Source organism: Siphateles boraxobius, unplaced genomic scaffold (assembly GCF_051911475.1).
Source record: "Siphateles boraxobius isolate OS27281-9 unplaced genomic scaffold, OSU_SipBor_1 12, whole genome shotgun sequence".
In the NCBI taxonomy this organism is placed as follows: domain Eukaryota; kingdom Metazoa; phylum Chordata; class Actinopteri; order Cypriniformes; family Leuciscidae; genus Siphateles; species Siphateles boraxobius.
In genome coordinates, this window is record NW_027508722.1 from 10,944,418 (window position 1) to 10,969,876 (window position 25,459).

At 39.1% G+C, this 25,459-nt stretch overlaps 1 protein-coding gene across 8 annotated transcripts in view; it reads left to right on the top strand.

The window, feature by feature from the left end:
* Positions 1–25,459, top strand: part of triob (trio Rho guanine nucleotide exchange factor b) — a 195,716-nt gene that overhangs the window by 109,712 nt on the left and 60,545 nt on the right. For all 8 annotated transcript variants that reach the window (XR_013195894.1, XR_013195895.1, XR_013195893.1 and 5 more), the window contains 8 exons: positions 6,760–6,951; positions 10,043–10,174; positions 10,469–10,699; positions 14,994–15,116; positions 15,262–15,453; positions 17,682–17,851; positions 19,243–19,417; positions 24,882–25,077. Coding sequence is in view for 3 of the 8 variants with exons in the window: in XM_077207603.1 (XP_077063718.1) it covers positions 6,760–6,951; positions 10,043–10,174; positions 10,469–10,699; positions 14,994–15,116; positions 15,262–15,453; positions 17,682–17,851; positions 19,243–19,417; positions 24,882–25,077 (1,411 nt within the window). In the remaining 5 variants the exon portion in view is untranslated. The remainder of the gene's footprint in view (positions 1–6,759; positions 6,952–10,042; positions 10,175–10,468; positions 10,700–14,993; positions 15,117–15,261; positions 15,454–17,681; positions 17,852–19,242; positions 19,418–24,881; positions 25,078–25,459) is intronic.

A 25,459-nucleotide genomic window follows, 5' to 3' on the forward strand; every position in this document is an offset into this window, starting at 1 on the left:
TTTAATAAAATATTACGAGGGCACAAGAATTTTAAAGGTCCCATATTGTGCACATTTTTGTTTTTGGGAAAAATCAATGTAAATGTCCAAATTATGTACATTAATAGCTAGTTATACACTGAGTTTAAAACACTTAACTGCTTTATAATATATAACGTTAACAGACAAGCTACGTCAATGCTTGTGGCAACCATACAAAACAACACTTCAACATCAATTTAGCAACACGTTAGTGTTGCATATCCATTTAAGAACTATAATTTCAGATTATGCTGGCTCCAAAATATAAAATGTGTTAGAAGTTTACTTACGGGTTGGGAATTTGAGGTCGGACCGAACAATGTAGGGACTGCAGCATCTTTGATAAGAAGCTTCTTTGAAAAACCGGCATTGAACTGTAACGAAGCAGTCACTTTGGAAATGTGCAGACGGTTAAGGTTGAACTAAATTGCTCTGTTATTTCCGAATAAATAAACAGTTGCCACTGGTCTCTTATATTAATGTTGTTCGGACGCCTGTTCAATGATGTAGTTTCCTGAAATCAATCGACTAAACAGCGTTTTTTTCGACATGTTACCGTGTTGTTGTTGCTCAGCAACGGCATGGATGCGATGTTGTCTGGGATTGGGCAAAAGGAGGGCGGACAGTGGGCAGTGCTCGGGGTGGGCCTGAAGGCGGTGACTGAGTAGTTCTGACATCACATTTATACGGAAGTCACAGCGGTTCATGAAAAGGCACAGCTACTTTATCCAGGCTGTGTGCATTTGTCTGTGGATTGAATGGTTTGAAACTCAAATGGTAGATACATAGCCCCTAGACCAGGTGTGCCCAACCCTGCTCCTGCCGATCGACTGTCCTGCACAGTTCATCTCCAACCCTAATCAAACACACCTGAAGCAACCAATTAAGGTCTTCAGGATCTGAAGCAACCAATTAAGGTCTTGAGGATCACTTGAAAATTAAAGGCAGGTGTGTTTAATTAGGGTTGGAGATAAACTGTGCAGGACAGTCGATCGGCAGGAGCAGGGTTGGGCACCCCTGCCCTAGACCATTGTTATCATGACAAAAAAACAGGAAATTTCAATTTTGACAATATGAGACCTTTAAAACAATAATGATGTGCACAAATAAATTCTTTGTAATAAACTGCAACATTCTGAAAAAAAAAACATTTTTGATATAATGTTGACTTTAATGATCTATAACACTATATGCTGATAGCTTGCCCCCTAGAGGACTCAATGGTCACTACAGAGTAATAACCTGCACGTACTGTGGTATTTGCAACATGTATTGACAGTAATTCAGTAGGCGATTTATGGAGACGTTAATCTCCATCGCATGGCACACTGGGAGCCTGGTTGTAACCTTTCGTAATAGACACGCTTAAGCAGCTATGTCATTGAGTTCCGGAGGTAATGTCACCTGAGCGGAACGTTATGCTTGTCAAATTGTAAATGAACTCAGTCCCACTCACTTATGAAAGACAATCTGAAGGACAACATGTTGAAAACACTCCTCCAGCTAAAGGCATTTTACTCATGGCTGGGTAATCTCCCATCATGCAGGTGTATTGATCAGTCCCGGAGACGTCCAGAGGGAGATATAATGTTCCAGGCACTCCTCCTCTATTCACCCAGACTTTGTAAGAGAAAGGTTTTGCTTAATAATAATAAACCTGGGTTTTATGTCTGTCTGTAAGAGTGAAGGGTAAACTGTCCTTGTGTGACTCTCTCTGTTTAAGTAGACTTCAGGGTCCAGTACTGTTATAAATAGATTTATTTATTTATTTATTTTCATGTGAGGAAGGCTTTTGTTCTATGGTATGTGTGTCTTGGCTGTGTTCAGGTCCTGAAATGTGATCTGAGTAAATGAAGGTAGAGAGCTTCATCGGTCTGCACTCTCATTTTGTGCTCAAGTGACAGGACACTTGATTTCTATCCAAGTATAGTTAATGCAGGAGTTTACAAGAATACTAATGAAAAATGTGTGTGTGTGTGGGGGGGGGGGGGGGGTGTTTGGGTGGTGGGGGGGTTATTATATGGTAGGTATTACAGCAAAACAGAAAAGGTTAAGAAAATAAACAATACAAATTTAAAATGGAATGGGTGTAGGATTTATGAAACAAAAATATATATTTTTTTAACTATATGTAGACAGGCACTACTGTATGAAAGCATGAAAACCCAACACTTTGTTTAGTGTAATTTCTGCCTCTAACGTGATTGCGTTGCTTTTTATCCTTGAGTTCTGTAAATTTATGTAAATCGTACAAACTGTTTTCTTTGATGTACTCTCCATATGAAAGTCAATTTTGCTAATAAACCACACGCTGGTCATTAACATGAAAATAGCACCCATTATATTTAGCATATGTTAAGCCAGAAGTTACTTTAAGCTGCTTTAGATTTACAAGAAAATGAGATACCAGAAGCTCTTAATTGTTTTCATGATGCAATCCACAAGGTCTGTGATACGTAACAGAGGGATTTGATGAATTTGTGTTTACTGGTGCATGTCTATCTTCTCCAAGCAGCTCTGAAAACATGCTTGGAGTGAGGCTATACAAAGTTAATAACTATTTTACACCCTGACTTCATCTGGTAGAAATATGTTTAATTTGTGCATGTGGGCACCAGTGACTTTGGATTGTCTTATCTACTCATGCAGGCTGCATTATTTAGACATTGTCATATTTAAATTTAAAGTTTTGTTAAAATAGACAACAGAAGAAAAATCAGAATTGCGAGATATAAACTCATTGCGAGTTCTAAAGTCTGATTTGGGAGATATAAACATCTCTCACTACTGTAACCGTTGTTTTTTTCCGCCACCACAATGTGCACGCAACTGCATTGGCTTATCTGTGTCTGCTCCCAAAAGCTCACATGCTTATAAGCTTCTAATAATAGCTAATTCACACCGAGACCAATAACAACAAATTAGAAAATTACTGATATAGTCATCATTGTATTGTGCATCCATTGCATGTCACATTTTATTATAGGCTTGTTTTAAAGCTAAGGGTTGAAAAGTTTTTGTGTGTGTTTTCGTATGTGCATGTGACTGTATTATCGCTCCAGGTTTTCACGTGCACAGACATGACTGCTGCAGTTTATTGTTGCACGCAGGCCGATACCAAACCCCCATACGGTTTTCATCTGACAGCTCTCTGTGTATTGATCCTGTACCCTTTTGAATGCCCCTGGGCTGTGTAATTAGTCCCATGTGAGGAAACAGCCTGGTAACCAGAGCGCTGCGTTCCACCAGCACTCTCATGCACTAGACTTTAGTTCTCCCTAAAGAACGTACATAATTCAGACACTCCCATTACATCAGAGAGCACACACTCGTGAAGCATATTAGTATGAAAGCGCTAATCTAGAATCAGATTCCGACCCATACTGATCATGGTGGTCATAGCACTTTCTCTGATTATGTGACGTATTTCCAGGTGAAACAGAACGTTTAGGTGGAAATAATGTTTAGTGGAGCTTGATAGGCACATTTGATTGGATAATGAAAAATTAGTCTATGGTTTTATTGGTTAAAAGTTATGTTTAATTTTAAGTTAAGGCTAAGTTTTTCCCCAGCCACTGAACATTTTACATTTATTGATTTTGTATTTTGTATTTATTGATTTCAGAGTTAAACATTTGTTTTTCAGTGTTGTGTTTTTACTGCAAATTGTACTGATTTTTCAAAAAGATTATGCTATCTATCAAGAATGAAGTGTTACATAAATCACTTCTGAATCTTGGAAGCATCAGTAAGAATGTCAAAAACCACAAAACAATAAATAATGTTTTATATCCAATGCCAATACCATCAGTTACAATGGCGCTTAAAATAATGCAAACATATATATATATATATATATATATATATATATATATATATATATATATATATAGGTGCTGGTCATATCATTAGAATATCATCAAAAAGTTGATTTATTTCAGTAATTCCGTTCAAAAAGTGAAATTTGGATATTATTTTCATTCATTACACACAGACTGATATAGTTCAAATGTTTATTTCATTTAATTGTGATGATTAAAACTGACAACTATGAAAATCCCAAATTCAGTATCTCAGAAAATTTGAATATTACTTAAGACCAATACAAAAAAAGGATTTTTAGAAATGTTGGCCAACTGAAAAGTATAAACATGAAAAGTATGATCATGTACAGCACTCAGTACTTAGTTGAGGCTCCTTTTGCCTGAATTACTGCAGCAATGCGGCGTGGCATGGAGTCGATCAGTCTGTGGCACTGCTCAGGTGTTATGAGAGCCCAAGTTGCTCTGATAGTGGCCTTCAGCTCTTCTGCATTGTTGGGTCTCAGACGCCTCCGGCCCCTTCCCGGAAGAAGTAGAGCGGAAAGCGTTCCTGAGACGGGCGACCTGGAGAGGAACTTGGATCCAGGGCAGCTCGTTCCAGGGGAGCTCAACCGTGTGGCAGACAAGCTCTCACGGTCGCCTCCCCTGCCAGGAGAATGGCGACTCCATCCCCAGGCGGTCCAGCTGATTTGGAGTGACTTCGGAGTCGCACAGGTAGATCTGTTTGCCTCTCCAGACACGACCCATTGCCAGTGGTTTTACTCCCTAACCGAGGGAACCCTCGGCACGGATGCCCTGGCTCACACCTGGCCCCGGGACCTGCGCAAATATGCGTTTCCCTCAGTGATCCTTCTTGCACAGACTCTGTGCAAGGTCAGGGAGAACGAGGAGCAGGTCCTTCTAGTGGCGCCGTATTGGCCCACCAGGACTTGGTTCACGGAACTCATGCTCCTCGCGAAAGCCCCTCCTTGTCCGATCCCTCTGAGGAAGGACCTTCTTTCTCAGAGATGGGGCACTCTATGGCACCCGCGTCCAGAACTCTGGAAACTCCATGTCTGGTCCCTGGACGGGACACAGAGGTTCTAGGTGGTCTACCACAGGCAGTGGTGGACAACATCACTTCCGCTAGAGCCCCCTCTACGAGGCGCCTCTATGCGTTGAAGTGGAACCTGTTCGTCGATTGGTGTTCCTCCGGTCAGGAGGACCCCCGAACTTGCCCCATCAGAGTCGTGCTGTCCTTCCTAAAAGAAGGCTTGTTGGAGCGAAGGCTGACTCCCTCCACCCTCAAAGTGTATGTCGCAATAGCCGCGCATCACGATGCAGTGGAAGGTAAGTCCTTGGGGAAGCACGACCTGGTCATCAGATTCCTTAAGGGTGCCAGGAGGTTAAATCCACCTTGTGTTTTGCACTCTGTACCCTCTTGGGACCTAGCTCTGGTACTTAGAGCTCTTCAAAGTCCTCCCTTTGAGCCTTTGCTGACAGTAGAGCTTAATATCTTGTCCATTAAGACTGTCCGAATCGTGCCTAGAGTTCGGGCCGGGCCTTTCTCACGTTGTATTGAGACCCCGGCTCGGATATGTGCCCAAGGTTCCTACCACTCCCTTCGTGGACCAGGTGGTGAACCTGCAAGTGCTGCCCCAGGAGGAGGCAGACCCAGCCCTAGCTTTTATATATACATGTATAAATATATGTATTTGGAAATACAGTACTTTTCAAAAGATAAGGGTTGGCACGATTTTTTATACGTTTTGTAAATAATTAATTGTTCTCTATTTTGTTTCAAGTTTATGTTTTCATGTCTTTTATTTTGTAGTTCTCATAGTCATGTTTCATGTATGCCATGTGACTCCCTGTTCCCCTTTTCTGATCCTGTCATGTGCTTTCCTAATCTCATGTGTCATGTTCTGATTGGTTCTCTTTTTTCATGTGTCTTATTTATATTCTTGTTGAGTAGTTGGGGTTGAAGTATGTAATGCTGTAATGTAATGTGTTCCATGTTCAGTGGTTCCGTGTTCAAGGTCATTGTTTCAAGTCGGTTTGTAGTTCACTCACTCACTCACTCACTCACTCGCTCACTCATGTTTGTTCGGTTTCATGTTGTGGATTTAATTTAAGGTTAATGTTTCACGTTTTGGATCATCACTTCTGTAAATAATCTGCACTTGGGTTCTCTTCACCATCATCCTCGTCTACCTCCATGGCATTGTGACTGTGGTACAGCATATCGTATTAATGGGCCCAGATGCACATTTCTTAAGTAAATAGGGTCAATTTTTATTTCATGTTATCTATATCTAAAGCATCTTTACTTGGTGGTACCACAAGCTCATGGTGCTACCACAAGCTGATTGTGCATATCTTAATCTCAGGGTAATTTTATTATTTATATAATTTAAGATATTTTATGTCAGTTTCGCATACTAAACTTTTGTTTGCAATTTATGTTTGTATATTGTATTTTCAGTTGGTAGAGCATATAGCAAAACATTTAGTCTGAAATGCTTAGTCCTGAATTCTGACCATGATTCTTCCTCTTGGCTTAAATTGTTATCCACACACATTCCAGAGCTGTGGCTGAAGCTGTAGACACGTGTGTGTCTGTGGCCAGACGAGAGCTACTCCTCCCTGCAGAAGCAGATTTGAGTGGACTGCTGTTTATACATCGGTCACAACCATTCATCATGTGTTTTGAATGAAAATATTAAAAGAAAAGTTACATTTTATGATTTGTAGCAATTCCCCCCCATTTCAGCCTTCAGAGACAAATGCACTATGTTTTGATTTGTTTTAGCTGTGCCAATACCACATACCCTATGTGTGGTTAGCTTAAATGTGTCATCTTAAAAAATAACCCATTCAGGAAGTGTTGCGAGGTAGACAGCACTCTTGTGATTGTTGTGGTCTCTTGTGGTCGCAGAATGTGTATGTGAACATCAGTCGGATCATGTCCGTGGGGAACAGGCTGCTGGAGTCGGGTCACTATGCGACCCAGCAGATTCAGCAGATCTCAGGTCAGCTGGAGCAGGAATGGAAAGCGTTCGCCGCCGCGCTGGACGAAAGGAGCGCATTGCTGGAGATGTCTGCTAACTTCCACCAGAAAACTGACCAGGTGAGGCCTAAACAAGCCAACACACACCTATAGCTGGTGTGTGGTGAGCGCATATGTACTGTGGCTGCCGTCACATTATCCAGGTGGATGCAGCAATGTGCTGCACAACACTTTATCTGTGTGCAACGGTGATCATTATGCATTAGTTTGTTTGAATGCTCTATGTATCTGTAGCAGTGAGTGAGAAGGAAGGAAGGAAGTATTTATATAGTGCATTTCCTATGTTCTCCTGGTGGTTGAGGAGAGATGCGCCTGACGTGATTGTAAAGCACTTTGGTTTTACAGGAGAACATAGGAAATGCACTATATAAATACTTCCTTCCTTCCTTCTCACTCACTGCTACAGATACATAGAGCATTCACACAAACTAATGCATAATGATCACCGTTGCACACAGATAAAGTGTTGTCCAGATATTGTCTGGAGTGGAATGGGTTAACTAGAGTATTTCTGTATGCTAGAAAGGGCTTCCAGATTTTAGAGAATGATGTTTTGGTAATACTTCACTTTTAAAATGGAATACAATGAAACTGCAAAATTAATGATTCCGAACACGTTTTACACAACCTCATACCACCTCTTTCACCCCTCTCCTTTTATTCAGACAAACAAGTTGGAGGAGATGTGTGTTGACAAATGTTAAGAAAGCACAACAAGCCACAATTGCTCTTTTCAGGAAGTCTGCCTATATATACACAAAAAACCCAAAATTCCTATCTCAAAAAATTAGCATATCATGAAAAGGGTCTCTAAACGAGCTATTAATCCAATCATCTGAATCAACTAATTAACTCTAAACACCTGCAAAAGATTCCTGAGGCTTTTAAAAACTCCCAGCCTGTTTCATTACTCAAAACCGCAATCATTGGTAAGACTGCCGACCTGACTGCTGTCCAGAAGGCCATCATTGACACCCTCAAGCAAGAGGGTAAGACACAGAAAGAAATTTCTGAACAAATAGGCTGTTCCCAGAGTGCTGTATCAAGGCACCTCAGTGGGAAGTCTGTGGGAAGGAAAAAGTGTGGCAAAAAACGCTGCACAACGAGAAGAGGTGACCCGACCCTGAGGAAGATTGTGGAGAAGGACCGATTCCAGACCTTGCGGGACCTGCGGAAGCAGTGGACTGAGTCTGGAGTAGAAACATCCAGAGCCACCGTGCACAGGCGTGTGCAGGAAATGCTACAGGTGCCGCATTCCCCAGGTCAAGCCACTTTTGAACCAGAAACAGCGGCAGAAGCGCCTTACCTGGGCTACAGAGAAGCAGCACTGGACTGTTTCTCAGTGGTCCAAAGTACTTTTTTCGGATGAAAGCAAATTTTGCATGCCATTCGGAAATCAAGGTGCCAGAGTCTGGAGGAAGACTGGGGAGAAGGAAATGCCAAAATGCCTGAAGTCCAGTGTCAAGTACCCACAGTCAGTGATGGTCTGGGTTACCATGTCAGCTGCTGGTGTTGGTCCACTGTGTTTTATTAAGGGGAGGGTCAATGCAGCTAGCTATCAGGAGATTTTGGGGCACTTCATGCTTCCATCTGCTGAAAAGCTTTATGGAGATGAAGATTTAATTTTTCAGCACGAGCTGGCACCTGCTCACAGTGCCAAAACCACTGGTAAATGGTTAACTGACCATGGTATTACTGTGCTCAATTGGCCTGCCAACTCTCCTGACCTGAACCCCATAGAGAATCTGTGGGATATTGTGAAGAGAAAGTTGAGAGATGCAAGACCCAACACTCTGGATGAGTTTAAGGGTGTACTCACACTAGGCACGGTTGCCATGAACCGGGCCCGAGTACGATTGCCCCCCCTCCCCACTCCCCCTCTGGCCTGCACTCACATAGGGTTTCAGCATTCGTGCCGGAGCACGCTTACGTCATTATGGTGCGACGGTTTCGGGATAAACAAGACGAGTGGCGCTTTCTGAACACAATGGAGTCCATCGCTCTGTTTTCTTTGTGGATAATTTTGTGTCATTTGGTCCACAGCCCTCTCACAGCCTGTTGTTAAACAGATGTGTCGCCTTAGTGGCGCGAAAATTTTCACGTAATCGTGCTGCTCGTATGAGGAGGTTTGCAAGGTACCAGCTGAAGTGCAGCAGGACTTTGCAGGTTTGATTACGGACTACAGTTCCCGTACATCACGCGTCCTGTTCCGTGCTCCAGCACGGTTAGCGCTCACACTGCATGCGAACCGCGCCCGAGTCCAACTGAACCGTGCTCTGGCCCACCTCTTCCAAGCGGGCCAGGGCCGGCCAATCGAGCCGCGCCCGGGCACGGTTCGGAGCACTCACACTAGTCAAACGAACCGCGCTTTGGTGGTCAAACGCACTCGGACACGGTTCAAACTGGCTAGTGTGAGTACACCCTAAGGCCGCTATCGAAGCATCCTGGGCCTCCATAACACATCAGCAGTGCCACAGGCTGTTTGCCTCCATGCCACGCCGCATTGAAGCAGTCATTTCTGCAAAAGGATTCCCGACCAAGTATTGAGTGCATAACTGAACATAATTATTTAAAGGTTGACATTTTTTTTGTATTAAAAACACTTCTTTTATTGGTCGGATGAAATATGCTAATTTTTTTAGATAGGAATTTTGGGTTTTCATGAGCTGTATGCCAAAATCATCAGTATTAAAACAATAAAAGACCTGAAATATTTCAGTTGGTGTGCAATGAATCTAAAATATATGAAAGTTTCATTTTTATCATTACATTATGGAAAATAATGAACTTTATCACAATATGCTAATTTTTTAAGAAGGACCTGTATATGTCTGTGTGCTATATAAAGGATACATGAAATCCATTCCTTTCATCTTTCTGTCCTTTATCTTCTCTTTGAGCGTTTATTATCTGCTGTCAGCATCAATTTTAGACTGACATGCCATTCATTCAGCTTTAAATGTGTTCCCAGTGAGACATGACAAAAATAGACTGGATGTGTGTACACAGACAAATTGAAATGAATTTGTTTTACCTAATTAGGACTATCAGTATAGTAATCATTCCTGTCTGTGGTAACAGATCACAGATGTACTGTATATTTGGCCATTTTCATATAACCAATAACTCAATATTCTTATCCATTTTCTAGTATATGAGCAACATGGACTCATGGTGTAAGGCCTGTGGAGAAGGAGATCTTCCTTCTGAGCTGCAGGACCTGGAAGACACCATCCACCACCACCAGGGTCTCTATGAACACATCACCACTGCCTATTCTGAGGTATGAATTGTATTGAATTGTAATAAATAAATTCTGTTGCAGATCTATGCAGGTGGAGCTGGGGGAGGTGGAGGGTCTAAGATGAACTCTGATATTGTGCTGCAGAAACAGCTTACCTCGAACACTGAACCAGACTGTTTAAATGTTGAGCAAGCAATCTCAAAAGATTGCATGAGAAGGACTGATCAGCCTGTGCCATGTATTGTTTCATGTCCAGATATTCAATTGAAGGTAGGATTTTCTTCCGTCTGTAAGATGTTTAGGTGTTGATGTGTTTTACCTGTACATCCTCAGGTAAGTCAGGATGGCAAAGCCCTACTAGATAAGCTCCAGCGCCCTTTGACCCCAGGCAGTGCAGATTCGCTGACGGCCTCGGCTAACTACTCTAAGGCGGTGCACCACGTCCTGGATATCATTCATGAGGTTCTGCACCACCAGAGGCAGTTGGAGAACATCTGGCAACACCGCAAACTCCGTCTTCACCAACGGCTACAGCTCTGCGTCTTCCAACAGGATGTCCAGCAGGTCAGACACTTATTCGGAACTAACTATTCTTTATACACATAATACTGCAAATATTGTCGGTATGGATTCAGTTGGATTTATTTAATCATTCTTATTTGGGAGGTGAGAGATGTGCAGGTCGCATGGGGTGTCAGAGCATTTCACTAGACATCTGTGTGGATTTATTTTTTTTCACTCTCACCCACTTCCCACAAGTTTCATCCCCCACATGCCTGTTCCCACTGAATTTGACTTCTTACTTGCAATGATTTTGTTCTGGTTTCTCTTGCTCAATTTAGGTCAGTTTTTCCACAGTCGCACATGATTTTACCAATTGAATCAAAAAAGACTAATAGGGGTGCATTCAGATTGATTGATTTCCCCAGTCATCTCAATGGCAAAAAGTATCCCAATCAACCTGAGTTCACCACTATATATATATATATATATATATATATATATATATATATATATATATATATATATATATATATATATATATATATATATATATATAGGGAGCCTTTAGGAGCATGAGAGATTTTTAAAAAATATCTTTCAGACCCCAAACTTTTGAACGGTATATGTATCATGAAATAATCCTTAAACATTTTTTTATGCAAAAGTTAAAGATAAGCCAGTTTAACATTTAATTTATGCTTAGTCATATAAATGTCTGGTAACCCTTAACAATAAGGTCTCATTTGTTAACATTAGTTAATGTATTAACTACCACAAACTAACAATGAGCAATATATAGTATTTATTAAAGTTTGTTAATGCTAATTCACAGTGCATGAACTAATATGAACAAATACATCTCTTGGTTTTAATAATGTATTAGTAAATGTTGAAATTAGCATTAACTAAGATTAATAAATGCTGTAAAAGTATAGTTCATTGTTATTTCATGTGAACTATAGTTAACTAATTATATAAAATATAAAATAAAATATAAAAATTATTGTAAAGTGTTACCAAATGAATGAAATGTCACAGTGTGAGCGATTGTAAAACAACAACAAAAAACATCCTTCATATAATGTAATGTCATAAACCACAAACTGATTATTAGGTTTGTGTATGAATATAAAATATGACAATGTGGCATTAAAATTAATCCTTTTAATGAGGTGCATCTGGTTGAATCTCTTCTTCTCTTTTTCTGATTATCTTTATTGAAAAATGGCAGCATCTGAATGCCTGTGAGGCATCGTTATGTTGAATATAAAGTGAGTTCTTGTCAGTTTGAAATAGGATTTCACTGCTCAGTTGAGAATAGAATATAAATTTGAAAGGGAGATTTTAGGCACCACTGCATTAAATTGTTAAAGGGATAGTTCAACGAAAATGAAAACTGCCATTTCGTATTCACATTCATGTCGTTGCGATCCTCTATGCTGTTATTTTTACTGTGAAATAAATAAAAAGAGATTTTTTTTATTAAGAATCTCCTCATACAAAAAGGACCATAAAAGTAGTCCATATAGCATGTGCACTCTATTCCAATTGTATAGACTACTTTTATGGTTCTTTTATTGTGCTTTTTGTCATTTTTGGTGCCTTACACAGACTCTGGTTACTGTGAACTGGGATTTTACGGTAAGGATCTATACAAAGATTTTTTTTTGTTTATGTTTCAGAGAAAAATATATCATGAGGATTTGTAAGTATTTTTTTTTGGATGAAATATTTCCATTTTTCTTTTTCAAGTAAAACATTTTAAATGGATAGATAATTGTGAAAAATTCTGTCATATCTTTTACAACAACATGCATTTGTGTCTCTCTATCACTTTCCCTTTGCAACAACAACACAGCCTTACTTGTTTCGGCAGCGACATTCAGCGTGTTTCCTATAACAACATCTGATGTTTACATTTTACGTGGCATGAGAAATGCAATTTGAATAGGATTTCAAACAACATAAATTTTGCTTGAAACGGATTTGCCATTCACACTTTCAGATCAGATTTCAGTCGGATATGCACAAAAATTGGATTTGGACTGAAAGTCTGAATGTAGCATTTGTCTTTTTTTTTTCTCAGACGCATTCAGTATCAGTTGTCATGGTAACCGTGTTCAGCAGGCACATTACGTTGAGGGTTTGCCCCATAAAATGATGCAGGCATAGGGGACCTCTAAACCTTCCAGACATCTGAAGAAAAAAAAGCCACGTGAGGAGGAGACTCAACATCTGCACAACAAATGATTTCTTCTAATCACACGCGTGCACACATGTGCTGACAGATGCCACCACACACACACACACACACACAGCTCTGAATGTGGCACATTGAGCCAGATCAAAGGTGGCATAATGAAATATGCATGAGCAGAGGACTGTGTTTCGCAGTGTGCTGTGGTGTCTTTTGAGACAGGTAGAAAGCTTTCATACTCAGACTGCTCCATCTTGCAGATTTCAAATGTTTAATAAAACATTTAATACTAACCTAAACACATTTGTAATATGTTTCATTAGTAAAATAGCCTATTGCATATGCATTCAGATGCTCATGCAAGTCCGTGATAAACAACAGAAAATACCCAATTAGTCAGATTTCTATAAAACACCATCATTGAACTCGGACAACAACATCAGAGTCTTGCTTGCCTAATCTGCAGGATGACCTCACTGCGTGTATAGTGCTGATGTTTATAGAGGTGTTGAGCTGTCGCAGTGACTCCTGCTGCTCCCTGCTGGTTCTACACTACAACTGCAGTTCAACTCTTTTACATATTTATGAATTTGATAGACGCGTTTAGCCAACGCAACAAACAGTGCATTTAAAATATAATTTATATTTTATTTATTCATTTAAAAAAAAAAATGTTTTATCACATCGTGTATTCCCATGAAGGGAGTCAAACCCATGATGTTGGTACTAGCATCAGTCTATACAAGTCATAGGAACCCTTACAAAACCCCTACAGTAAAACAGTGGCAAATTAGTTTTAGCATCCACTGTCATTATAAATGAAATTAAACTAAATTACCGATTCCTGAGAAATGTTTCACTCTCCTCTAAATGTTTTATTCTGCTAGAAATTGCTTGAAAGTGAAATATATTTAAACATATCCTGTAATCATGAATGGCTGAAAATGGAATGGGAAATTCATTTGCAGGGTTCCCAAAGTCACGGGAAACCTGGAAAAGTTCAGGGAATGCTAAAACTGCAATGGTTTTATTTTGTTTTGTTTTTTTTGAACAGTTACATGGAACCTGCAAATATAGGGAATTTTAAAAGGCCTTGAACATGGACATTTCTGTAGAGATTATTTTCATCATACAGAAATTGCTCTTTGTGTGATCTTTATGCAATGACTTCAAAATCCTGATCCTATAATCATGAATGACCTCAAAAGGTGGTCAAAATGGTCAAAAGGTGTGGAAGCCTTGGATGGAGATGCCATGCTATTTATATATTTATTTTTTTCAATACATCATCAATCCTTCTTTCAAAACATTAGTTTTTTGTCTTACCCTGATTCACTATGGTAAGCTTATTATAAGTGTTTATATTTTAGACCTAGCAGGATGGTTTTCATGGGAAAATGTATTCATGTGTCCCTCGCCCCTGCGTGTCTTGTCATATCCGTAAATACAGAAAAGTTGCTCCGGCTACTTTGGCATATGTATGGTGTGGGATTGTCATAGGTTAGGTGTCACTACTAGCGATAAATGTTGATATGGAGCAGCTAAATATTAAAACACCGATGAATTACCCATTTCAAAAAAAGATAAACAGAGGAGAGTCTGCTGGGAACAAGAGAACATGACAGAGCTTGTAATAAAATGAGAATCAACATTGGCTTGGCTTTTCGGAGATGGCAAGAACTGAGGCATTTGAAATGTTTTAAAGGCGACGCAGATATGGTGTTTTTATTGCTCAACAAGTGAGTAAGGTACTTTATTGAACAAATACATTGCCATATCTAACTCTCTAACAGAGTTCATTTTAAAGTATTATCTGTTGCGAAGGGTCATATTAATCAGCACAGTCACGCAGAGCCAAAGCACAACCAAAACAATGTTCTTCCACAAAATATATGCAGTTTTTTTTTTTTACCATAAGAGTTACATAGTGTACCTTTCATTTATTTAAAAATATTAGGTCCCAAATGTATACACTACACTTTAATTAAATTTTACAGTAGTAACAGATAAATGTTGTTTTGTGTATTTTCACATTTGTTTTGACAATCCTCAGCTGAAACATGTATAATATCATGACTCATTTCGGATGACTATTTATGAGGCAGGTGGTGTTTCTTCTGACCCTCTCAGCAACATATGGTTATGTCCTTCTCGCAGGTTCTAGATTGGATTGAAAACCATGGTGAGGCGTTCTTGAGTAAGCACACAGGAGTGGGGAAGTCTCTGCACAGGGCTCGAGCATTACAGAAACGTCACGAGGACTTTGAAGAAGTGGCTCAGGTAAGGAGGAACAGATGTAAGAGCATCGCTTTTGCTGCTGTCCATATGGATATCTACTTTTCTCCTCCCAGATGCGAAATTATTTAGGCCACCTCAGAAATTAGTCGAATGCATATTAACTTCCAAACCACTGTGTGTTTCTCAGAACACCTACACAAATGCAGACAAACTCCTGGAGGCGGCAGAGCAGCTGGCTCAGACAGGCGAGTGTGACCCTGAGGAGATCTACCAGGCCGCACACCAGCTGGAGGACCGGATCCAGGACTTCGTAAGACGCGTTGAACAGCGTAAAGTCCTGCTCGACATGTCTGTGGCCTTCCACACTCACAGCAAAGAGGTAAGTCTTGGAAGAGAGTAAAAGTTGGTGTTGATATGTGTGGGTTGTGCCTGTATTCTACTAGACAGAAATATGTTCCAGAATAGGATATAACATTCACAGTCTTGGACAGTTTCTTGGACTTTTAAGAAAGTTTTAATAATTTGGAGCCATGGTGTAGTGGTTATCACACATCCTCTGGACACATTGAGCCACAGTACTCATGTGTTTGAACTTGACTCACAATATTATTTTATTAATTAATCATTTAAAGGATTAGTTCACTTCAGAATTAAAATTTCCTGAAAATTTACTCTCCATACATTGGTCTTCAACGGTTATCAACGTGTTGAAGGTACAAATAGCAGTTTCAATGCAGCTTGAAAGAGCTCTACACAATCCCAGCCGAGGAATAAGAGTCTTATCTAACGAAATGATCGGTCATTTTCTAAAATAACTTAACATTTATATACTTTTTAGCCACAAATGCTCGTCTTGCACTAGCTGTGATGCACCACACATTACGTACATGTAATCATGTTGAAAGGTCACGGTAGGCGGAACTACAGACCTAGTTTTTACGAAGCGAACGTGCAAAGACTAAGTCAAATGCCCTTTTACAAAAATAAATAAACAAATAAATAAAAGGTAAAACAACGATGTTAGACGATTTTGAACTTGAAGGAGAAAATGAGATGGAGTTTTTCGCTCTACCCTACATTCCCCGCCTACGTCACGATTGACCTTTCCAACGTGATTACGTAATGCGTGAAGTTGTGGACCTGCAAGACGACCATTTCTTATTAAAAAGTATATGTATATTATATTATTATTTTTTTTAATTATTTTTTTTTTAATTGAAAAGTCGTTTGGCTGGGTAATACCCTTATTTCTCAGCTGGGATTGTGTGGAGCTCTTTGAAGCTGCATTTAAACTGCAATTTGGACCTTCAAACCGTTGGTCCATGTTGAAGTCCACTATATGGAGAAAAATCCTGGAATGTTTTCCTCAAAAAACTTAATTTTTTTTGACTGAAGAGTGAGAAAATGATCATGAAATTGTAATACTGAAGTAAACTAATCCTTTAATTCAATCATTCATTTATCTTATTTTTTGTAATGTCTTCACTTTCAAAGATGAAAGTATAATTGCAAAAAACACCTAATTCATCAGCTTATTACTAGAGGCTGCAAGACTTGAATGACCAATGAGGAAGACATCAAAAATGTGAAGCACTGGTATAGTGGCTATCCTACATGCTCCAGAGACATTGAGTCACAGTGCTCATGTGAGTAATGTAGGTTTGAATATTCCTGAATAATGTATCCTGTAATCTCCTATGTACACTATCTTTGAAAATATACTTGAAAAAATACAGGACAGATTTAGAACAGTTTATGAAAAGTTGACGGCATAGTGGTTGTCACATGTGAATAATATGGGTTTGAACCCGATCCAGAATGTCATTATTATTATAATTAATTCATATGCAATATATATATATATATATATATATATATATATATATATATATATATATATATATATATATATATATATATATAGTATTATTCCACTTGCAGATATTAAACATGAGCTTTGTTACGGTTAGTGTTTTTTTTTTTTTTGTATCTCAAATATTTATCATTTATATACTTATAAATTCAGAACTCTTTTCTCCCGGTCTATCTATATTCCACAAAATGTGAATGATAATGAGTAGACAGTGTGTACATGATTCATGACATACCTAATACGAACAAACAATGCTCTCTTTAATGCCTCCATATGGCAGAATGTTAGCCATCTGCTATCTGTATCAGGCTGCTTTATGCAGACATCTTTGTTTCTGAGAGTGTGTTTCATAACGGGGTGAGTAATGATAAAGGGTTGAAGGCTGGAGTCTTGATAAAAGAGAAAGGTGGAGATGGAAAAAGACAATGGGGAGGTGTGGAAGGACTGAGCATGGCCTGCTGTGGCAAGAGATACACTCTTTGACATGCCAACACAGGCAGATGGCTAATCCTGTGAGCTCACACAAGACGAAGGCCTTTCACAGGAAATAACAACACCAGCCGTTCGGTGGCAGCCTAAGTGCGACTGGCTGTTTGTCTCGTCATGTTTGTGCATTTGGATATTTCGTTTTAGAACAGTTGTTATTTGTTTGAAGAGACCCATGGATCTACACAGATCATAACATTGTCAAGTTTCTAATCTAATTGGCTGGTGATGATGTCATTCTTCTGCAGCTGTGGACATGGTTGGAGGAACTTCAGAAGGAGTTGCTGGATGATGTTTATGCTGAGTCAGTCGAGGCGGTGCAGGAGCTGATCAAACGTTTTGGTCAGCAACAGCAAACCACCCTGCAGGTCACTGTCAATGTTATTAAAGAAGGAGAGGATCTCATCCAGCAGCTCAGGTACTGACCAATGAGAAAACATTAGTTAAGTGGAAAAAAAGTGACGTTCACTTGTTGTCATGAGAATTCTGACAAACACAAACACATATGTACATCAGTAAACTCTAACCCCACAGATGCTTTTTCCAAAACACTGTTTTTTTTGTTTGTTTTGTTTTTCTGTTAGATTATTTGGTCACTTTATGAAACTAGCTGAAAACCAAAGCAGGTTTTTCAGGTTTTATTAATAGAGCAAATTAAAACCATGCACATCACGAACACTAACAACTTACACATCTGTAATTACAACTTATCTTATTTGAAGAAACTATGGTTAAATACCAGAAAATATGTTACTCTAAAACATCCAATATTTAGTTCTATATCTACAGAGATTCCACAGTCTGGCCAAATTCACTGTTGAATTGTGCAAAAACGAATCAACATTGTTGATGTTGCAATGTTGTTTCAACATCATACTTTTCACACAAATCTTTATAAAATGTATTCTATAATTATTTAAGTATTTTGTTAATCTTTTTGATTAAAAAAAATTAAAAAGCTATTTACAACATTGTTTAATTTATTATTATTTTTTTTAATTATTTTTTTTATTTTTTTTAAATTGAACCACCTTACATTGTTTCAACCACATTTCAGTGCTGAAGGTTGGCCACATGCCAGCTGGGATAGTAAAAAGAACCATCTGATCTACTCTGTGGTGTACACACAAAATTACACACACGTTTACAGTTTATCCACTTCAGTCAATATTATTTGTATAGTGCTTTTTCATAATACACATTAATTCGAAGCAGCTTTTTCAGAAAATCATGATGTTAATGTTTATAATAGCTTTACATTCATGCCTTATAGTCGTATTTAGGAGATTAGTGCAGGGCGATAATAGTTACATTTTGTGATTATATAAACATGCAGTTTGCTCATAGCACATTTACTATATACTGTACAATATACAGTATATATACAGTATCTCTTTGCATGAGTATACTGCATGTATGCAGGTTAAAATGGATATAGCTACATATCCAACTTTATATAGAGAGCTGTGCAATAATATAATTTATATTTTGCAATATTTAAACAATCAAGCAGATTTGCTATATAGTATATTATAGGTTATTAAATATTCCAAATTGACATAAGGGCTAAAACATTGTTAAATAACACTTAATTAGACTTGTATTTAAAGATATACTTTAATTAATATGTGAACATAGAGCTGCAACAACTACTGTAAAACACACTCGCACACTTAACCCTTAGGGGTCTCAATTAACTTGCAGAGACTAATTAAACTGTAGTAAGAAGATGCTTCATTGAAGTTATATGGTATACTTTCTGCCGCAGATCTTGTCTCTCATACTCGTACATCTTCTTTCTGACTGCAGGGACTCTGCGATCTCCAGCAATAAGACTCCTCACAACAGCTCGATGGCTCACATTGAGAGTGTCCTGCAGCAGCTGGACGAGGCCCAGGCTCAGATGGAGGAGCTGTTTCAGGAACGGAAAATAAAACTAGAGCTTTTCCTCCAGCTCAGGATCTTTGAACGAGATGCCATTGACGTGAGTCCACACTTTACAACACACTTGACAGTTCGACAACTCACTGATTTTGTTGTAAAGAATGGATCTTAACAGTCAAGACAAGTGGTTCTCAATTGATGCGTTGCAGGCAATGGTGGAAATGTGGCAAGATTCACTGAGGGAAATTGGTGGGGAAGACAGTCTTTTTTTTTTCCATCATCATTCTTCTCACTTTCAGATGTCTTGAGAATCTGAATGAATAGCAGACGCTCAGTTACACATTACTAAATAATTGACCACATCGAAAAAATTATCATGATAAGCTGATCAACACTCAAGCACTGCAGAAGTCAAGTCACCTTTATGTATATAGCGCTTTATACAATACATTGTTTAAAAGCAGCTTTACAGTGATACACAGGAAAATGATGCAAACAGAGTTCAATTCAGCTGTAAAACAGCTTTAAAAAGAATAGTGTCATTGTTCAGCTGGGGTCAGTTCAGTGTTGATTCAGTTCAGTAACTGTGTAAATATCGTCAAATAGGAAATAAATTGTATTTAACTATAAAGCAGCTAGAAAATGGTGATATCATCATTCAGCTCAGTTCAGTTCTCATCCAATAGTGTCAGTACAGTCAAATCAATTATGGCTGTGAGTACAATATTCTGACAGCATTCACGAAAGTCAACATTGCACAACCATTACTTTCTGTCACAGGCTGGTTGCAGCAGAGATGAAACTGGATCTAAGTGCAGCAGTCTTTATTGATAACAAACTAGTTATTATACTACTCAGGTTTTTCAGGAATTTAAAAACAAGAAAAGAAAAAACAGTAAATAGCAAAAATAGACCTATACGCACAAGATTAGTATTATCTGGGGACAACCCCCTCCCTCCCCCTATACACTACATAGAGATATGACCCAGTACCCAAAATACTATCAAAACACACCAACTCTATTCTTCGCGAAAGATAGATACAAAGGCGCACAGGAAACAAAAACCTTGAAAAAAATGATAAACAACCAAATCCTGGCCAAATCACAGAGATGCCGATTCACACGGGACTAAAATTATCACAGGACCTCTGTGTTTGGCGAAATATGGTAGGTCATTTGCGGGGGAATTTTTACTTTACAAATTACAGACATGGCCAATTCGCACGGGATTAAGATCACAGATAACCTCCGCAGTTATTACAAATGAATAGAGGTCACCAGGTAATACTAATCCTGTGTGAATAGGGCTAATGACAGACAACTGAACAGGACTAAACACATGGTTTAAATACACAGACAAACAAGGGAGCTAACAAGATAATTAACGGAACACACCTGAACTGAATACTGAAATCAATTTTTATTTTATTTTAATTAGAATATTGCTCTCAGATATTTTTCCCCTCATATCCAACAGTCATCCATCCATGATTACATAAGTTTGAATGTTCCATACTGCGTCAATTTTGTGGTAGAAGGCTATGTACCACGTGCTTTCTCATCCGTTTTGATTTGATGAAGTGCTGAAAGACAAAATCCAGTGATCTCAGAGAATCTGAGCAGAAGCCTTGAGCAAAGATAAAGCCATCATGTCTGCTCTTCTCACAGCCTGCACCATGAGTCATGGAGGTTTGTGTCTCTGGATGTGTGAAAATGAGTCACACTTTTGTCAAAAGGGTGTTTAAGAAACCGACAGCTTTATCTAATCAATATCACTTTCACAGTAGCTCTATATCAAAGCTCTTAGAGTCAACATGAAACAATGTGTATCTTATATGAATAAAACATGTCCTCAAATTATAATTGAACAGATTATTATTGCTGCTTCCATAGACATCAGTGTGTATTTAACAAAGTTTAAATGTATTTTTTTGCTAGTAATTATGTGTATCTAAATCTCTGAAACCTAAAATAAATATTATGTGGTTAAAAACACTGAATATTTGTGTGACAAACATTGAGCGCGTCCATCTCTGGTAGGCGGCGGGTGGATCATTTATTTTTCACAGCAGACACTAGAGCTGATCCCGCACATCTCTACTGTTGACCCTGACCTTACCCCTTAACCTATGCTTAAACATAACCATACTACAAAACCTGTCCATAACCCTAACCATATTCCACCTCAGTAGCAGAAAGTGTTTTCCAATAAAACATGAACACAAACAGTAGAGCGTTGGCGCTTGCAACGCAAAGGTCATGGGTTCGATTCCCGGGGAAAGCAAGAACTGATAAGAATGTAAATGTGTTCCTTGAAATGCAATGTAAGTCGCTTTGGATAAAAGCATCTGACAAATGCATAAATGTAAATATCATGGGCTTTTTGTCCCTGCTGGTATGATGTTGTAACTACATTATTATTCAGGCTGAAACATTCAAAATGTTTATCCATTGACGGCCATTCACAAGTAAAAAATTAATTATTTTACAGTAGATTTTTTAACATTGACAGTTTTTGTTAAGTGACTTATATTTTTCCCTGCCCTTCCCTGGCAAACTATGTGGACTCTTATTGTCAAATTCTGTTCTGTTTCCCTTAGTTTCTATTTACCTGTTCTGTTTAGTTTCAGTTACTGTTACTGTTACTGATTACAGTATGTCCTCATTTGTTTCTATAGATACGCATTACATATTATACGCTTTTTTCACAATGTATATATTCTACCTGCTTTCATTGATTATCTGAGCCCTGCATGTTGGATTGCTACCACAACATGACAGAATATGTTGCCCTCACACTAAAAAAAAAAAAAAAAAAAAAAAAATATATATATATATATATATATATATATATGTGTGTGTGTGTGTGTGTACTTACTAGCAGGGCTCAGCCTCCTTCTGGAGAAGGAGGAATGTTCCCACGAGGATCACATGAGAGATTTTCTCAACCTGGCTCACTACTCACAGCCTGGACTGCTCTATCTCCATGTTTTATCGCAGAAGCCTCAATGACCGATCCAAGGCACACGCACACCTGCCCCTCGAGTTTGTGGAGTACGTACGCCCACCATGGAACCCGCGCTAGAGCTTACTCCCGCTATGGAGCCAAAGCCATCCAACATGTCCGTCCCGAAGCCAAAGTTGGCTACTATGTCCCAACATACTACTATGTCCCCTCGGCTACGCTCCGAGGCCAGAGCTTGTCACCAGAGTGTGCGTATCCTGTCCTGTCCATCCTAGAGCCATGAGCAGACCATTGGCTAATAGATTTACAGTCCAAAGATCCAGGTCATACCCTTGTCCCCACCCTTGAACTCACTCCTCTGATAGTCCTGTCCAGCTGTTTAGATGATCCAGTTCTGTCTGGAGTCCTTCATCCTCCGATGTTCCCGCCAAGTCTTCAGGCTCCTGTATCCCACCTGGTCCCGCACGACTCCCTGGTGTTGTCCACTTCGCTGGCTCTGCCCAGTCCACTATTTCCGCTGTTGTCATCCAGCTCCTCGGCTCCATCCAACTCTCTGGCCTCACCAGGCTCCTCATTCCCTCCGACTCCACCTTGGTCCTCACTCTCTCCGGCATTTCTCTGGTCTGCTGAGCCCCCGTCGACCGATACCTCGGTCTTGCGAGCCAGCGGCTCCACCTTGAGTTTCCAAGCCATCAATGTTTCTCTGGTCCGTCGTCCTCTCTACTCCACCTGGGTCTCCACATCTCCCGTCGGACGGTACCCAGGTTCTGCTGCGACTGTTGAACAAGGCTCCACCCCGGCTGCTCCCTCTGTCGGCTCCGCTGTGGTGTCTCCCTCTACCGTTTCCTCCAGGTCCCTGTCTTTCACCAACTCCTCGCTCACTTTCTAAACCCCCTCTTGCCCTCCACTGTTAGACTTTCAGTTACGGCGTGAGGACACAACTTCTGGGAGGGGGGATTAATGTCACATTTATGTTCTGTCATGTGAACTTTTATTTTGACATTTTGTTCTTTTTTCTTTAGTTCCTGTTTCCCCACTCTGTTTAATTTTGGTTTCCTTGGTTATGTCCTTGTTTGTTTTTAAAGTTACCGTACCTCTGTATTAGTCCCATCTGTGTCTCGTTTTGTTCACCATGTATTTATTCTCCCTGTTTTGTTCTATTCCCTACCGGTTATCATCTTAGTTTATATGAGGTTAGCTGTGTCTTCTGAGTGTTTCTGTTTGTTGGATTAAAAACTATTTCCATTGATTATCTGAGTGGTACGTGTTGAATTGCTGCCACAGCAAGACACAGTAAGCCCATCATTCTTTGCGATTGACCTTTGGTGACTGTGTTTTGAATGTTTTGTTCATAGGAAACCCTATATGATGTAATCAGAGTCCACGAGTTGGCTTTTGTAGTAAAAGTGATATCGCTCACTGTAACATAATCCAAAACAGATCAAGGAGTATCACATTCCTTTTTTGAAGGTGCTCACGTGCCACTGATACTTTGCTGATAGATTAGGTAAAACCAAGACAAAGAGCATGTAAATATTGATTTCTTCACAGCCTGAAATCTGTACAAAGACAGCATAGGTGGATGTCAAGTATAACTTCCAGTATATATGGGATGGTAGTTGACAATTGTAGATGAACTCCTCCTTGTTACACTTAATGTTGTTACTCAGAGCAGGGCGGGTTGGCAGTGTCAGTCAAGGCGGCAGGGTGCCAGAAGGTACAGCTGTGGGCGTGTGATTTCCCAAACGCTGCTCCCACACGTTGAAGAACACATTTACTCCTTACAGAAAATGGTTGTGTTCCTGCTCTAGTCATCATCAACGCTTCACTCAGAACAGCTGGGAAAAATGCTCATTTTAATTAGAGAAGGAGGAATTCTCAATCAGACGACAGTGCAGAGTGAGTGACTTTTGACAAGAGGAATGTGGGAGAATAAATCATGTCTTTAAACTTTACCAAATCGCTGTATCAATGACGAATGTTGTGTTTTTAGAAACTTAAGCACTGTGTTTTGACTTCTGTATTGTTATTGAGGAATAATTTAGTGAGTTGTATTGTAAAGTTTTGAATATGCTCTATATGAAGTGATGTAAGAAGTGTGGACATTTGCTAATTTATTGGCTGAAGTGAACTGTTTGCCAAGCGCTTGTTCTCTGATTCATTTTGCTCCTGTTTTTACTCACCTGTTGTCACAGCAACTCTTTATTGCCTATTAAGTTGTTCATTTTCTCTTGCGTGTTCAACACCATTTCTGGGAATGCTTTATTTTTAATAGCCAATATGCCTTCACAGCAGATTACCCATTAATTACCCACATAGAACCCATTAAACAAACTGTGCATACCTCCGCCTTACATTCTTAGTTTTATCTTAATCTTAATTCATTATAATACGGTATTTGCATGGTCCTTTCACAGTACATGAATAATACATTTTTCAAATACTTTATTTTATACATTTTTAAATATTACATTAATTGCTGCTTCCAGTTTTCCAAATACTGCATTTTCAGACGATTATATTGAATTAAAAATCGTGTTCGTTCAAGGATGATTACTGATACATTATGCACGCTTCATTATGGTGTTGTTGTGTAGGTCATCTCAGACCTGGAGTCGTGGAATGAGGAGCTGTCTCAGCAGATGAACGAGTTTGACACTGAGGATCTAACGCTAGCTGAGCAGAGACTGCAACATCACGCTGATAAAGCTCTCACCATGAACAACCTCACATTCCATGTCATACACCAGGGCCAGGAACTCCTGCAGTACGTCACAGAAGTTCAGGCCTCAGGTGAGCACACTTAAGCACAAATATAAAACTATGGTCGTATCTCAATAACACTAAAATAATGTATTTAATCCAAAATTAAGTAAAACGGTTATATTGTTCGAAATTAAAATAACAGTATTTGAATATAATTTAAAATGTAATGTGTCCCTGTGATGGCAAAGCTGATTTTTCAGCATCATTACTTCAGTATTCAGAATTAATTCTATTGATATTGAATTGGTGCTCATTTATTAATAATGGTTCTTATTATTTTAAATTGTGGAAAAATAAATATATATATTTGTGGAAAATGTGATATTTTTTTGTTTTTTTGTTTGCTGATTAGAGAGTTTAAAAGAAAAGCAAGTTTTGAAATCGAAATGACTGAATGACACTAAATAAT